This window comes from Pleurodeles waltl, chromosome 3_1 (assembly GCF_031143425.1).
Source record: "Pleurodeles waltl isolate 20211129_DDA chromosome 3_1, aPleWal1.hap1.20221129, whole genome shotgun sequence".
NCBI classification, from domain to species: domain Eukaryota; kingdom Metazoa; phylum Chordata; class Amphibia; order Caudata; family Salamandridae; genus Pleurodeles; species Pleurodeles waltl.
In genome coordinates, this window is record NC_090440.1 from 420,089,875 (window position 1) to 420,106,186 (window position 16,312).

General features: G+C 44.2%; 1 protein-coding gene across 1 annotated transcript in view; it reads left to right on the plus strand.

The window, feature by feature from the left end:
• LOC138284183 (aminopeptidase Ey-like) overlaps positions 1-16,312 on the plus strand; it is a 432,258-nt gene that overhangs the window by 393,009 nt on the left and 22,937 nt on the right. The window contains exon 19 of the mRNA XM_069222681.1: positions 2,386-2,467. Coding sequence (XP_069078782.1) covers positions 2,386-2,467 — 82 coding nt within the window. The remainder of the gene's footprint in view (positions 1-2,385; positions 2,468-16,312) is intronic.

Here is a 16,312-nt window from a genome sequence, read left to right on the forward strand (position 1 = left end):
TGAATAAATCATCAATATATCACAGCCACAAAACAATGTTGTAAAGATATTCATAGTAATTATCCTGCCAGGCAATTTCTCTCTCCCACCACCCCATGATGAAGTTTGCACAACTTAGAGATAGAGAAATGCCCATGCCTGTTCCGCGAAGTTGTTTATAAATCTGATAGTTAAATAGAAAGATATTATTTTGAAGACACATTTCAACCAGTTCTAAGAGCATCATTGAATGTTTCGTCTCTTCGATATTTCTCTGTCTAAGAAAGTATCCTAGGGACTGAAAACCTCTATCATGTCAAAATAGATTTGCAGAGTGACACCACTTCTATGGTCATTAGAAGGCAGTAAGGCTGCCACGTTATATCTGAAATTTTCCCCAAGAAATCTCCAATGTCTTTAATATATGAACTTAATGAGGGCAAAGTAGAAGTCCACGTACTTTGAGATATTTTCAAGCACTAAACCACAACCCAAAACAATTGGCCTGCCAGGAGTTTTGGTGAGTGTTTTGTCAATTTTGGGGACGAAGTATATGGTTGGCATCATAGAATGTTCTTTTATTAAACACTCATATTCTTCTTCATTGATTAATGTTTCTTGATATTAGCCATTTAGCTTAACCTCAACATTATGTAGAACCTCATTGATAGGATTATGGTTCAACTTTTGGTAGTTAAGTGTATCGCTAAGTTGTCTCATTGCTTCCCTAACAGAATCCTTACGATTTTGAATAACTACATTACCTCCTTTGTCTGCTGGCTTTATAATGATCTTATCATTCATAGTTAACTGTTTTAATGCCTTTCCTTCTTCGAGCGTCAAATTTTCCATGTCCTTATGTTTTTGATATTTCAAACTCTTCATGTCAGCTGTAACAGCCTCATAAAAAAATTAATTTTATTGGCTGGATTTAACAAAGGACAGAACTGTGACTTAGATTTAAAATGACTATATGTATGACTATTGACAGAAATGCCTAATTCATCCATTATTTCCAAAGAAGTGACCTCCTCATCCTCTAGATTGTACATAAGGTCATAACAAACTTTTACATCTTGCATTTGCTCAGTTAAAAGTCCAGTGTCTGTCTGTGGGGCAGAAGGTTCCTTTTTCTTTTCAGGATGTTTAGCAAAATGTTTGGCTAACTTGATCTGTCTTATAAATTTGTACGTATCAATTTTAGTCTCAAATTTGTCAAAGTTGTGTTCTGGGCAGATGGACAGGCCTTTATTCAAAACTCTATTCTCTTCTTCTGTCAAAGTATAATCAGATAGATTGACCACCAAATTCTCTTCAATGTTTTTCCTGGCATTCATTTCTGTTGTCTGCTGCGAAGAGGGTAATTTATTTTTTCCACTCTTCTGGTCTTTCTATGCTTGATTGTAAAGGTTTTGACTGGCCTCTGCTTCAACTGCATTCTTGGCCCCTGCCTTTTGATCCCGATACATAATTTGCATTTCCTCTAGCAGTGTTGTTTTAATCCTTGGTTCACTGCTGTCCTCACTTTCACTTAATTCCACATCCGAATCACTAATTGTGCCCTATGTGGCAGGGATGTTAATTTTCGATCTTGATGCAAATTGTTGTTTAATTACATCGAATCATTTAGCAAAAGTCAATATTGTTCCATTTTTATAGTCATTTTAATCTCTAAGAAATGTTCTCTGCTTACTGCTTCCACTTCAGATTCATGTTTGTCAAGTTTTTCTTTCATTGTTTGTCTAAGTTTAATAACTTCTTCTTTGTTATATGATACATCCATTGTGGCATATTTCATAAAAATAAGCATCATATCACGTGAGCATGCCAGGTTGTTCTCCTCCCATTCAAGTAACAGTTCTGGTTTGATATCCGGATGATTTGGTAATGTGAAAATATGCAGTCCTCTCGGTACTCTGCCAACTTCTATATACTTCTGTAATGTCAGAATTTCCCAGCTTTTTGTTATTTCTTTTTGTTATAATTTTCCAAGTTCGGAAAATGAAGATACTATTCGAGTTCGAAGGTTGAAAAAGCAGAAAATAAGGTTTCACCTTTCTGAGTTCGTTTCGCCACTCTTGCTTCCATCATAAAATGCTAATGAACTAATATAGAAAAACCCACAAAGTTGCTGGATTGTCCTTCAACATGTTTGCAAAGGGAGCATAAGGCCTCTTAAAATATAGAGGCTGCATCAATATATTTCTTAAAAATGTTGCAGTTATAATCCCAAAAGAGCTGGCAGTTCTAAAGAAAGATAATTATTTCCTTCAACAGTCCAGGCTGCAATAAAATAAAAATCAGGTGCACATCACGTGTATCAAGAGTAAATGTAGCAATCGTTGAAAAAACAGACAAGTTGTATCTATTAACATCCTAGCATTCGAATGTTTTCACCCTTTTCAGATACAGTGGAAGTTCCTTTTCCTTCAAAGGTTTGATTGACAACGTGGCACGAAGATTTTCTTCGGAGTTTGAACTGACACAGGTAGGTCCTAACATACTAGTGTGTGTGTTTGTGAGGTGCTGATACACTGCATCTCAAGTGAGACACTTTGTATGGTGATTTATTTAACAGAATATTCAAATATGGTTTGTTGAAAGAGGATTCATTGGGTCTTCTTCTAAATGAAACATGTTATTCCAAGATAGAACTAAACTGTCGTTGAGATCATCAGTCCTCAAACACAGGGGCAGAAATCACAAATGTCTTTTTCTGACTCTATAATGGCCTTGACGCCTTGACTAATCTAATGCTCTTTATTTTGACTGAAGAAGGACACATTTCCCGAAACAAAACAAAGACCAGGAACTTTAGAACACGCATTTGGGTCTCACGTTTGCTCAAGTTAGAGCTATTAGCATTGAAAATTCCTAACTCAACTTTTCTTGCCACTCAAACTGAAAATGAAAAATAACACAGTTGACATAAGCGAGCCGATTCAAAGCGCCATGGGCACCAAGAACATGAGCGCGAAGGAGAGACAGAAAAGGAATGCAAAATTCTCTCACAGTCAAACATATTGGGAAACATACAATTATCCATGTAACTGGGTTGATGGCCAAGAGGGTAACAGAACCGCCCCGAGGAGGGACAAACATAGAGCATTCACTAATGATAACAAAGGATTTTTGGAAGGCAAGCCCATGAACGAGTTATTGATGGGCGTGCTGTGGGGGTGGTTAAAAGTCCACAGATAGATTACAACAGGCCAGAGCGCTTGCGTGATCGACCTAAAAAGTGCTAATCATCTCAAACAATTTAGCTTTTCTGTATGGACTCCTAAGCTAATCAGAAACCAGGATGGCTCAAAGCCACGCTTCAGGAAAGTGAGAGTGTCCCTGCAGAACCCTGAGCAAGCCTTGACAGAATCACAAGACTAGATAGAGGGGCTGATTAATGAAAGGGTTGCTTAATTCTTGGAACACATCTTACTTTGTTTTGAACATTTTAAGGTTCGGTATTCGTTTATCAGATCATGCTATTGACAAGTATGGTTCTATTAAGAGAATGAAAATAAACGTTGCTTCTAACAGTGGAATTATTGTTTTTACAGCAGCCTTAATAAGAAGGGTCTAAAAGCTATAATGGGGGCTAGGGAGCCAAACGATTGGTTGAGAACAATGATGTCACTGGAATAAAAAAGTAAACAGCGACAGATTCTTCTTGTGAAATACCTTATGCAAGTATGAGAAAAGCAGGAAAAAACAAAGATATATGCAAAAGGCAAGACTGCTGCTTTTCACGCAAGCTCACATGCATGTATCCTGACTATATGGAACATAAATGTAAACAACTGCTGATAACGCCTAGTAGTAGCAGTACACAATGGAAACACCTCAGCTTTATAAATCCACAGACCACACACAGTTACGCACACAAAGACACAAACTTCTCCCTTGCCACTTTCGTTTTTCCTGCCGCTCTTCAGATAGGAACAGAGCAAGCATTGCTCCTACACCCCCTCGCCCTCCGAATATGGGGCAACAAACTAATCTGCACAAGTTTGTATACACAACCAGCGCAGGAAGGAGTGTGAGCATTCCTCAGCTGTGCAGTACACGCACAACAACGGACGCAGCAGTGCAGGTTTCACATACACACAGAAAAAGTTCAACAGTGGTAAAGAAACGAGTTACAGCTATTAGCAGTTGTAAACTCCCAATCGGATTTTTCTTGCCAAATTGAATGTGATCGCGCTGCTACAGTTCAATCATAGTGAAACCCATCGGCAAAAGTGCAGTTATCTACGTAACCAGCAAAAGTGCAATTAACAATGTAACAGGGTTGATGTTATACAAAGCGCTCGACTTCTGCCAAGCGAGATCACGCTGCGAACAAAAGATAAAAAGTAGTCCACAAACCTGACTGGAAACAGTGAGGCTCGCATGTTTTCAGTACTTGGTCACTGTGCTCGAGGAGGGCTAGCCACCAGAAAAGGCATGACATGTCCGTGCCTTCCACTAATGAGAGCAAGCAGATTTTAACAGACAACCCCACAAACCAATGAAAGGCACTGAAGTGACATGGACGGGGCTTCGAGCCCTTTTCTAACTCCTAAAGTGTCTCGCAAGTGAAACGCATTTGCAAGCGCATGCGACACAGGCTCGAGTCTAAAAACCACAACCGTCACTTAATTGAACTCCTGTAGAATGAGAAGAAACTCTCAGCTTGTAATTCCCAAGTCATTTTTGATTAATCAATCACAAAACGGGTCAACAAAGCGATGTACAGGGGACTTGTGTTTGTTATATTCCTTTATCTTAATTCTCAAACCAGAACTAATCATCGTTCGAAAGAATGGTCTTCGTTGCACCATTATTGTGACTCATCAGAAACAAACAATGTCCACAGCTTAACAAATACTGATGATCTCTTACTCACGAGAAGGTCTCCCTCCCAAGCTTACTTATGTCCTTTACATTTAATGAAAAGTCATGCTGTTCCACTTAAACAAACGATCCATTGAGGAATTTGTTGGTGTGGCCATACATTAACAACAAATGATTCAGGCACGTAGTTGCGGTGGGTGGCGGGGGTAAGGTTGTTTGGGGTGTTATACCCCCCCAATATATGCACTCAATAGTAAATAGTTGAGTACAGGTGATTTCCGTTGGGTTTAGTGAGGTGTCTGTCAGATTGCACTTAGGATATTTACAGGCACGCAGACTAAAACACACACACACTCGCTTTCCTCTCTGTTTTGAAATTCTTAAAAAGATTGGTTATTTCACAAAATATTTTGTTTTGAATACCACAAACAACCCACACTGCTCTACCTTTCTATTCCCCCTTAAGGCCCCCTCATTCCCTGCTTTACAGATAATGGGCCTCATTTGCAAGGATTTTGCACTGCTTTACATCATTTTTTTTTACGCTAAGGTGGCGCAAAACAGTCCCCCACCCCACGCCATATTTATAGACTGGTGTAATGTCACAATTGCGCCAGTTTGTAAAGCCTTGTGCCACATTTTCCTGCGCCAGGTATAATGTATGCAAGGTAGGAGTTCCCCTGTTAAAAGCCCCACAGAAATGGTGCAGTGAAATCTACAGGATTTCACAGTGCCGTGCTGTATCAGCATAGCGTCATTTTTTAACGTCTTCTCAGGACAGACATTAAAGGTGATGCTGTGCTGTTGTCTATGGGGCCCCTTTAACATTGCTGGACTAGCATCATAATTTTGATCACTATTGCTTTATTTTTCTAAGGGAGGGGCGGGCTGGGCCACAGGCGGGGGGAGAAAGCGGGAGTGCACCTAAGTGCGCATGTGTGTTTGGCCGGCCCTCTCAGGCCAGCCAAACACACATGCGCACTTAGGTTTCTCCAGCCTGGCTGCGTTTAGGAGGTCTTCTGGAGAAAATGCACAGGTCCCAGAGTTGTGTCTGAGCAGCAGTCCAAGCTGAGTAGATCAGTCCTGATGCTGTTTTCATGCTAGCTTTAGCATGATAGCAGCTCCAGGACTGCTGGGAAGCCTGTGTTGGTGTCCCAGTAAATGCTGGGACACCACATTGAGGGAAGAGGAGCGGGAGGTGGCAGGAGACAGCGACGTCTGTTAAGATAAGATTTTGTTTTTTAAATCCACCCCTCGTTTCAGTCCCCCCCCCCTCCCCTTGAGATTTGCAGCAGCCGCCACTGGTAGGGGCAATGTCCACTCCCCCAAACTCCCTCCATTAGCAGATACACTGGGGTTGGTGGGGGTGGTTGATGGGCTTCTTCTGTCTGCAATTTGGCACACAAAGACTCATAATGAATGCTAAAGGGTGGGAAGGTGAGTGAGTGAAAGGAAAAATGGATGGATGGGTGGATATATAGACACATGGATGAATGAGTGAAAAGAAGGATGTAAGAATGGATGTGTAAAAGGGAGAAAGGATGGATGTGTGAAAGGGTAGATTGATGAATGGTGAAAGATGGATGAGTGAATGAAAGGATAGATGATAAGTGAAAGGATAAGTGAATGTGGATGAGTGGATGGATAAATGATGGGGATGGATGTAAGGACAGATGACTGAAAGAATGGGTGATTGAATGAAGGAGATAGATGTATAGCTGGCTGAAAGGGTGGACTGCTGAGTGAAAGGGTGAATAGATGGATGGATTAATGGATGGATGGATCAATGAGTGAAAGAATAAAGGGATGGGTGGGTGAATAGATGGATAGATGATGGATAGATGGATGAATGAATGATGGATGGTTGAGTGAAGGGGAGTGTATATGGATGGCTGGATGAAAGGGTGCACAGATAGATGAGTCAAAAGATGAATGTATGGATGAGTGAGTGAAATGATAGCTAGATTAGTGAAATATTGATTGGAGGGATAGATGAGTGGATGAATGGATGAGTGAAAGGATTGATGGCCGAGTGAAAGCACGGGTGGATGATTGAAAGGATGAATGGATGAAAGGGGGATTGATCAATGAAAGGATGGGTGACTGAGAGAAAGGATGGATATGTTTGATGAACAGGTTTGAAGAAAGATCCATAGATTTGGGTATGGATGGGTGGATCATTGGACGGGATGTTCACAGACTGTTGGATGAAAGACTCAATGGATTACAGAAGGTAAAGGTGAAATGGTGGATATCAGTGGGTGGATGGAAGGATGAATAGATGAATGGATGGATGCTTGGATCAACAAACAAGCAAGCTTTTCTGAGGAACTACTCAATGACTTGCTGCACTTGTTTGGTGCCATAAAAGCTTTGGTTCAAAGTGGGGGTTATTTTACATTTCTGGATATTCCCTTGGCATTGGTTGACATGAATTCAAATAAATGCCACAAAGAAAACTTTTTAACAACTTTAACAAAACGGAAATCACACATGGAGTTCTTTCTTTGCTCACATGAAAAATAATTACATGGCACTAAAAACATAACAAACAGGGGACACCAATAACTTCACACTCACAGCTGACATGTTTAGCAAAGGTAAAGTCAGGTGCTATAGCTAAGGGCGCACGTGAGCTGCACTGTGTAATTTTGATCTCTGACTGCAAAACCCAAGTTGCATTAGTTTAGAGAACACATGTTATTTGCATGATTCATAGATTGTTAATGGGTGGGCACCAAAGAGGACACCAAGGCACATACCACTTGTGAATTTTCCATTCAGATTCGTTGCTTAAATGAAACAGCAACTTTTTAATCGAAAAATGAATTGAGTGACAGTTAATTTGGTTGTAATACGCATGCCCTATATGAAAAGCAAAGACACACCCTGGGATAGTGGCCACAAAAGTGTGTTTCGGACGAAGGTCATGGACGGCAGGAGAGCAATGAAAGCAGCCTAACTGTGAGCTATAAGAACAAGGTATTAAACAGTGTATATATCCTTTGTTTCCGTTGAGTGCTGAAAGTCGCACAACAGAGAGTATGTACGAGTCTTACAAATTATGGGGCCAGATGCATCATTTTATCCAATAGCGATTACCTAATTGCAATTGTTTTGCGAATCGCAATTAAGTAATCGATATTGGAATGTATGAAACTCCAGGAGTTTCATACTGCGATTCGCAAGGGCTCGCAGATGGACCTACCTAATTAACATTCATGAGGTAGGTCGCAATTTGCGAGCCATTGTGATTGTGATTGCTTTTCAATAAAGCAATCTTTTTTTTTTTTTTAAATGCTGCCCGTTTTACTTAAAGGAAAATGGGATGCGTTTAAAAATGAGAAATAAAAAGTTTTCTTTTAATTTTTTAAGAGTAGTCAGTGGTCCTTAGGACCACTGACTACTCTTAAAAAAATTTCTTGCATGTTTTTGCATGCATTCCCCTTTGAGAATGGGTTACCACCAATTTGAAATTGATGGTAACTGCGATTGTTTTGCAACCGCATTCACTGTCACAAAACAATCATACATACCTCTGTGATTCGGTATTAGGAAGGGACACGCCCCTTCCTAATACTGAATTGGTATGTAGTCGTAATTCCAATTTGCGATTTAGTAACAAGTTACCGAATCGCAAATTGTATTTGTTACATATCAAAATGCAGTTTTTGCGATTGCAAAACACTTTGAAACATCTGGCCCATGATTAGTTCTGGTTTGGCGTACTAACCTAAATCAGCATAACAGAAATAGTTTGGTTTCATTGACTATTTTATAATTAAGTAATTAGGCTTGGGTGAATTTACAAGCAAAGACTTTCCTTTCCATATTCAGGGCATTGATTAAGTGGCGTTCTCAACAAACCAAATGAGCATTTAACCAAATCGTTGTTTTGAAAACAAAGTACTAATCCTGCCAGCCAGAGGGTGCCACCCACCAATGTTTTGCCTTCCTCCTCCACTTTTCTGAGTTAGTTTTTGATGGTATTAGGACTCCCCACACTCTACCACTGCTAACCAGTGCTAAAGTGCCTGCGCTTTTCCCTCTAAACATGGTGATATTGGCTTATCCACAATTGGAATATTTCACTTACTTATAAGTCCCTAGTAAAGTGCACTAGATGTGCTCAGGGCCAGTAAATTAAATTATTAGTGGGCCTGAAGCAATGATTGGCCACCTAGCTAAGTAGTACCTTTAACATGTCTCAGGCCTACCATTACAGAGCCTATGTGTGCAGTTTTAAATTGACATTTCGACGTGGCAAAATAAACCTGTTGCCAGGCCCAAATCCTCTCTTTTAATAAATATAAGTCGATGTTGGGGTAGACCCTGGATAGCCCAGAGGGAAGGATAAAGTATATTTAAAAAGCAGGACATGTAAGTTTACGTTTTCAATCAATCAATCAATCAATTTTTTTTTAGAGCGCACTACTCACCTGTGAGGGTCTCAGGGCGCTGGTGGAGGGGGGGAGGTGGATTACTGTTCGAACAGCCACATCTTGAGGTTTCTCCTGAAGAGCAGGAGGTTCTGAGGCTTGCAGAGGTTGGTGGGGAGGAAGTTCCAGGCCTTGGGGGCAAGGTAGGAGAAGGATCTGCTTCTGGTGGTGGCGCGTTGGATGCGGGGGACTGTGGCGAGTGCGAGGTCGGCAGAGCAGAGGTGGCGAGTGGGAGTGTGGAAGTTCACTCTTTCATTGAGGTAGGTTAGTCCAGCGTTGTGGAGGGATTTGTGTGCGTGGATGAGGATTTTGAAGGTGATCCTCTTGTCGATCGGAAGCCAGTGAAGGGATCTGAGGTGTGAGGAAATGTGTTCATGGCATGGAAGGTCCAGGATGAGGCGGGCGGCTCTGTTCTGGATCCACTGGAGTTTGAGTTTGAGTGTGGTGCCGGCGTAGAGGGCGTTACCGTAGTCTAGCCTGCTGCTGACGAGTGTATGGGTGATGGTCTTTCTGGTCTCTATGGGAATCCATTTGAAGGTTTTTCGCAGTATGTGGAGTGTATTGAAGCAGGAGGAGGTGATGGAGTTAATTTGCTGGGTCATGGAGAGGGAGTGGTCCAGGATGATGCCGAGGTTACGTGCGTGGTTAAAGTGTGTTGGTGGGAGCCTTGGGCAGTGGGCCACCAGGAGTCGTCCCATATGGTTTTGTTGGGGTCGAAAATGATGACTTCGGTTTTGTTGGAGTTGAGCTTGAGGTGGTTAGCCGTCATCCATGTGGCGGTGTCAAGGAGTCCAGCGTGGAGGTTGGTTTTGGCGGTGGTAGGGTTTTGGGTGAGGGAGATGATGAGCTGGGTGTCGTTTGCGTAGGATATGATGGTGATTCCGTGTGGTTGGAGGATGTTGGTGAGCGGATTCATGTAAATGTTGAAATGGGTAGGGCTAAGGGAGGACCCTTGGGGACTCCGCAGATGATTTTGGTGGCTGTGGAGTGGAAGGGAGGGAGGCGGACTTTCTGGGTTCTTTCGGTGAGGAAGGAGGTCAGCCAGTCTAGGGCCTTGTGTCGAATACCTGCGTTGTGGAGGCGTGTGCGGAGTGTTTGATGGCAGACAGTGTTGAAGACAGTGGAGAGGTCCAGGAGGATGAGTGCAATGGTCTCGCCCTTGTCGACTCTGGTTCTGATGCCGTCAGTACATGCGATGAGGGCGGTCTCAGTGCTGTGGTTCTTGCAGAACCCAGACTGGGAGGCGTCTAGTGTGTTGCTTTCATCTAGGAAGTGAGACAGGCGGGTGTTCCCAGTTTCTCAGCGACCTTTGTGGGGAAGGGGAGGAGTGACATTGGGCGGTAGTTGGTGAGATCATCAGGGTCTGCTTAGGGCTTTTTTAGGAGTGCAGTGATTTCTGCGTCCTTCCAGGGGTCTGGGAAGGTGGCGTCGTCGAAAGAGCTGTTGATTATGACACAAAGCTTGGGAGCGATGGTTGGGCTGGCTTTGTTGTAAATGCGGTGGGGGCAGGGATCCGAGGGGGAGCCTGAGTGGATGGAATTCATATTTTTTTCAGTTTCTTCATCGTTGGTAGGGGCCCAGGTGAGTAGTAGGTTGGGGGGGTGGTGGGTCTTTGCTGATCGAGTCGGTGGTGTGTGTGGTGGGTGCATGTGGTGTGAAACTGTTGTGTATGTCTAAGATTTTGTGGTGGAAATGGTTGGAGAGGGAGTCGCAGAGGAGATGTGTGTGCTTGGGGTCGATGTTGCTGGCTTTGGGTTTGGAGAGCTCTTTGATGATGGTAAAGAGTTCCTTGCTGTTGTGAGAGTTACTGTCTATGCGTTCCTTGTAGTATGCTCTTTTGGTGGTGCATATGAGTTGGTGGTGTTTGCGAATGGTGGTTTTGAGGGTGGAGAAGTTGGTAGTTGACGGTTCCTGTCACCAAGCTTTCTCTGTTTTGCAGCATTCACGCTTGGAGGCTGGGAGTTCAGCGGTGAACCAGGGGGCGTTCTTGATGTTGCGGGTTGTGATGTTTCTTCTAAGGGGGGGTGAGTGAGTCTGCGCAGGTTGTGATCCATTGTGTGAGGTTATGGGCAGCAATGTTGGGGTCGTTGGTGTGGGGGGTTCTGCACGAGTTGGGAGTTCAGGTGTTCTGTGGGGATCTTGTCCCACATGTGGTAGGGTGTGGTGTGTTGGTGGTGGTGTGTGGGGGGTTTGGAGAAGGAGAAGTGGACGCAGTGGTTGTCAGTCCAGTGGAGTTCGGTGGTGTGAGTTTAGGTTATGTGGTTGCTCAAGGTGAAGATTACCTCTAGTGTGTGTCCTGCTGAGTTGGTGGGTGCTGTGACCAGTTGTTTGAGTCCGAGGTTCATGAGGTTATCTAGAAGGGATGAGGAGTTGTGGTCGTGGGGGTTTTCCAGGTGAAAGTTAAAGTCACCGAGGAGGATGTAGTCTGTGGAGGTTAGGGCGTGAGGGCTGATAGTGTCAGTGATGGCGTCACAGAAGGGGGGGCGAGGTCCTGGTGGTCTGTAGATGAGGGTTCCTCCGAGGGTGGTGGTGTTGTTTATGTGAATTAGGAAATGCATGTGTTCTGTGCTGTCTAGGGTGTTGTGTGTGTCGGTGGTGACCTTAATGGTGTTTTTGTGTATAATGGCGATGCCACCTCCTGATTTGTTTAAGCGGTCTCTGCAATGGAGATTGTATCCATCTTGTTGGTGTTGGGGGAGGGTCTGTTGGGGTGGGTGGGGACTGTTTGAGAGTCTTCTGCGTCGAAGTTATGGTGTTTGTTGTGGGGAGCGTTGGTGTTGGTGTGGGTCATGTGGGTGTTTCTGGTGTTTGTGGGGGAGCAGGAGAACCGGCAGGCATAGCAGATGAAAGGTCCCAACGTGTGTTTGGGGTTGGCTTGGGTGCAGGCGGGGAGTAGTCCTGGGTTGAGGGAGTGGAGTGTGGTTGTTGAGTAGTGTTGTCTGGGGAGTCTGGGTCAGGGGGACCAGGGCGACTGGCGCTGGGTGTGGTCCAGATGCGGACGGGCGCACACGGGCGCAGACGGGCGCAGACGGTCTTGCCTCCATTAGGAGGGTGGGGTGGGTGGGTAGAGCAGCTGGGAGGCGGGAGGGACGGCCAGTGGGTGTGCGAGGGGGGTGGGGCTGCAGGGGAGGCAGCGGCAGGGGGAACAGTGACCGTCCGGAGCCGGTAGCAAGAAACGGGTGGTGAGAACCGGCAAAACAAAAGATATACGGGGGCAGGGGGTCAGAGATGAGCAGAAAAACACAGCAGAAATAAACAGCAATACAAGTAACAGAAACAGATTATAGCAACACAGAAAAATAAACGGCAATACAAGTAACAGAAACAGATTATAGCAACACAGAAAAATAAATGGCAATACAAGTAACAGAAACAGATTATAGCAACACAGACAGGATCACTCATGTGACGAAAGCAGGGAAAGTATACCACTAGGTACCGCAGGTGGGCACCTGTGGGTGGAGGAGGGCCTCGAACTGCTGTCCAGGCAGCAGTCGACAGTATCAGGGGCACGGGGCAGGCTGATGGAGCCAAGTGAAACTGCTGGCCAGAACCCGGTCAGGGAGTTACACGGTGCTGCGCGCTGCAGCCGCCATTAAGAGGGTGGGGTTGGAGGGTGGAGCAGCTGGGAGGCGGGAGGGAGGGCCAATGGGTGTGAGAGGGGGGCGGGGCCACAGGGGAGGCAGCAGCTGGGGGAACAGTGACCGGCCGGAGCCGGTAGCAAGAAAAGGGCGGTGAGAACGGGCACAGAAAAACACAGCAAAAATAAACGTCAATACAAGTAACAGAAACAGATTATAGCAGCACAGAAAAATAAACTGCAATACAAGTAACAGAAACAGATTATAGCAACACAGAAAAATAAATTGCAATACAAGTAACAGAAACAGATTATAGCAACACAGAAAAATAAACGGCAATACAAGTAACAGAAACAGATTACAGCAACACAGAAAAATAAATGGCAATACAAGTAACAGAAACAGATTATAGCAACACAGAAAGGATTACTCATGCGACGAAAGCAAGGAAAGCCTACCACTAGGCACCAGGAATGAGGCGCAGGCGGGTGCCTGCGGGTGGAGGAGGGCCTCGAACTACTGTCCAGGCGGCAGTCAACAGTATCAGGGCACGGGCGCAGGTGCATGTCCTGGTTATGAAAAACTCTTAAATTAGTTTTTCAATTCTGTAAGGTCTACCTCTCTCATAGGATAACATGGGACTTCTCTTATTATTATATTTTACAAGTTTAAATTCCAATTGGTAAGAGATCATTCCTTCAAATTTGGGTTAAAATCCTAACTTGTGGTGAAGTCAGCTTGTAAATTGGAATTCTGAAAATGCCACTTTTATAAAGATGGTATTTTCTTGCTTGCCTTAGCTATTTGGTGCCTGCAGTCTGTCCCTGATCACATGACTGGGTGTAGATGGTAGTTGGGCTTTGTGTATTCCTCACAGACAGCCACACACAATGGGAGTTTAGGTGTGTCTCAAAGGGCCATCACTGGCAGGATGGGAGAAAGGATCAGGGCACAGCCTCCCTTACACCTGAGTCGGCTGTGTCGTGTCCCCACGCAATGGGGTGCATACCCCCTATAGTTAGCCTTAAGCCAGGGCTTGGAGGGCAGGACATATGTGTACTTCAAAAGCATGTCTTTAGAAGTCTCTCCCACTTCAGAGGCACTAATGGGCATCAATACTAGACCTCAGACACCATCGCTTCAGTGGATACTCTGCCAGGAAGAAGAGCTGCTGTGCTTTTGAAGGACTGCCACTCTGCTGGACTGCACTCTGATGGTTTCCTGCTTTACTATGCTGACCTGCTGCCCTCTTGCCTGAGTGACAAGGACTGGACCTGCATCTCTCTTGAACCCAGAACCCAGAGTGACTCCACGGGCCAGTTGGCTGGCCTCCTGATCTGAAGCTTCAGGGACATAACAGACTTCCAACCACCATGCTTTTGCACCTGGATTATGCAGTGTGTCAGTCTACCCTGCCAAGTGGTGCCACCCCTGTCCTGGATCTTGGGCCTCAGGAGCTTGCCAATGGAATTAATTCATCCCCTCTGCTGAGCAACGTATCCCTGAGCAGAACCGGCAGATCCCCTTTAGCTGAGTTGAGCATCCCTGAGCAGAACAGATACACCCAGCTGCTGCGTGGTTATGACCTGTCGCAAAAGACTCCCATTGCCACTGTATTACACATCTTAGGTCTGACACATTGCCTTCACAAACGCCACTGCATGACGCTTGCCCAGAGCCAGTGCTTGCATCTCATTGACAGCAGTCTCGACAGCAATGATGAAACTCTGTATCACAGCTCACCATTCATCAGAATTGAATCATTGCCCTTACTGCTCAATGCATCACTGACACCAGCCTTCGCATTGCAGCCCTGTTGATGGGATCCTCAACACTGAAGCAACAGGACGGCTCAGCGCAACCTTGTCACATGTCAGAATTGATGCATCGCCTCAACTGTATGATGCATCTTTGACGTGGATTCCCTCTCCTTCTCCTTCTCCATTAGTGGTTGATTTTCCTGAGAGAAAATGTTTTATACACATTAAGAAAGAGGCCAGACCAGTGGTCTATCCCAAAGCTAGGCAAATTCTATATAGTTATCTAGTTTTGCAGTTATGATACAATATTGCATTCTACACTTCCTTATTGTCCACGCAAATACACAAGTACAAGATTAGTACACATTCATTCTCAAACCCAGTTGGCTGGGTAGGTAGTGTTAATGTCGTGGGATCTTCTCTGATACAGCTGCACGGTTCTTTAGCAGAGTCCATTCTCACGAGAGAACAGGCTTCCTGGAAATTTTCAGACTTCACTAGAAATCTCAGGGCAAAGAGCTCAAACTTCGTCAAATGAAGTGTTGCAAAATAAAACATGTTACCAAGACGTTGTTGTGATACCATGCTTCTCAATTCAGGTCTGCCACAGCTTATCAGTCTTTTAATGGGAGGCTTCATTTCGCCAAAAATTTCCAACAAACACCTCTTTTGCCTGGCATCTTCAAAGCTGTGGCACTTGAGGAAGACAAAATCCGTAACACTGACCTCAACTGAGGTTGAGAATACCTAGTGATACCCTCATGACTTGTATTCTTCAATGTACTACCTTTGAGTCTTGCCTCTCAGTTGCTGGGAAGACGTTCTTTATACTTCAGTTACTTAACTTACATCACACATGGATCCTAAGTACTCTCCATTTTATGCTTTGATTTAGCTATACAGTTCCCTTAATTGTCATTGACAGGCCTTCCTCTCACTTGTATTTTGGTCAAAGTGCTGGCAGTAATTCAGCATAATTACTAGTTGTGCTCAGTGGATTCACAGAATACTTACTTTAATATCCCAAGGCCTGAGGGCCCCTGGATATTCTACAGTTCACTGTAGGAGTATATGTATTTTCAGAATAAAATGCTCCCTTTGATCTCAAACACCCTTCCACAAGCATTCCCCCATACTGCCCATTCTCCACCATTCATTTGTTCCTCTTACTGTGGAATCTTCCCACAGGTAATGAAGTTCCTTTTAAGGTGTCTACATCAAATCTAGCCTATATTTTTAAATGACTACATGCTACCCATTATCAGAGCCATCATGCTGATGCGTCCTTTTACTAGTGAATTGTGCAAAGAAGCACACCAGTTCCCACATGCCAAACTTCGATCTATTCACACCGACACTGATTTTGCTACTGTACTATATGCATAGGTTGTGATTTGCTGCAATGTAGTGTTTAATTTCATAGATGTGCTGCACTTTTTCCTGTGTGTGGTGAAGGCTTTTCTGTGCTGTACAGATGTTCCCCGGCTGTGTATAATCTGCTGTGAGGTGCAGTACGACTAGCACACAGGATGAAGGCACATATGTTGAAGGAACTTCCATGCTGTAGTGGTGTTATAAATCCCCCATAACAGTGCATCTCTGAGCCACACATAAATTGCTTTCTCTAAGAGAAGCTAGTTTGTCCTTATTTGAAACACAAAAAACTATGCCTCTGTCAGCTTTCTGTCACACCCCTGAAATCCAGCAGGTGCTATGTTTT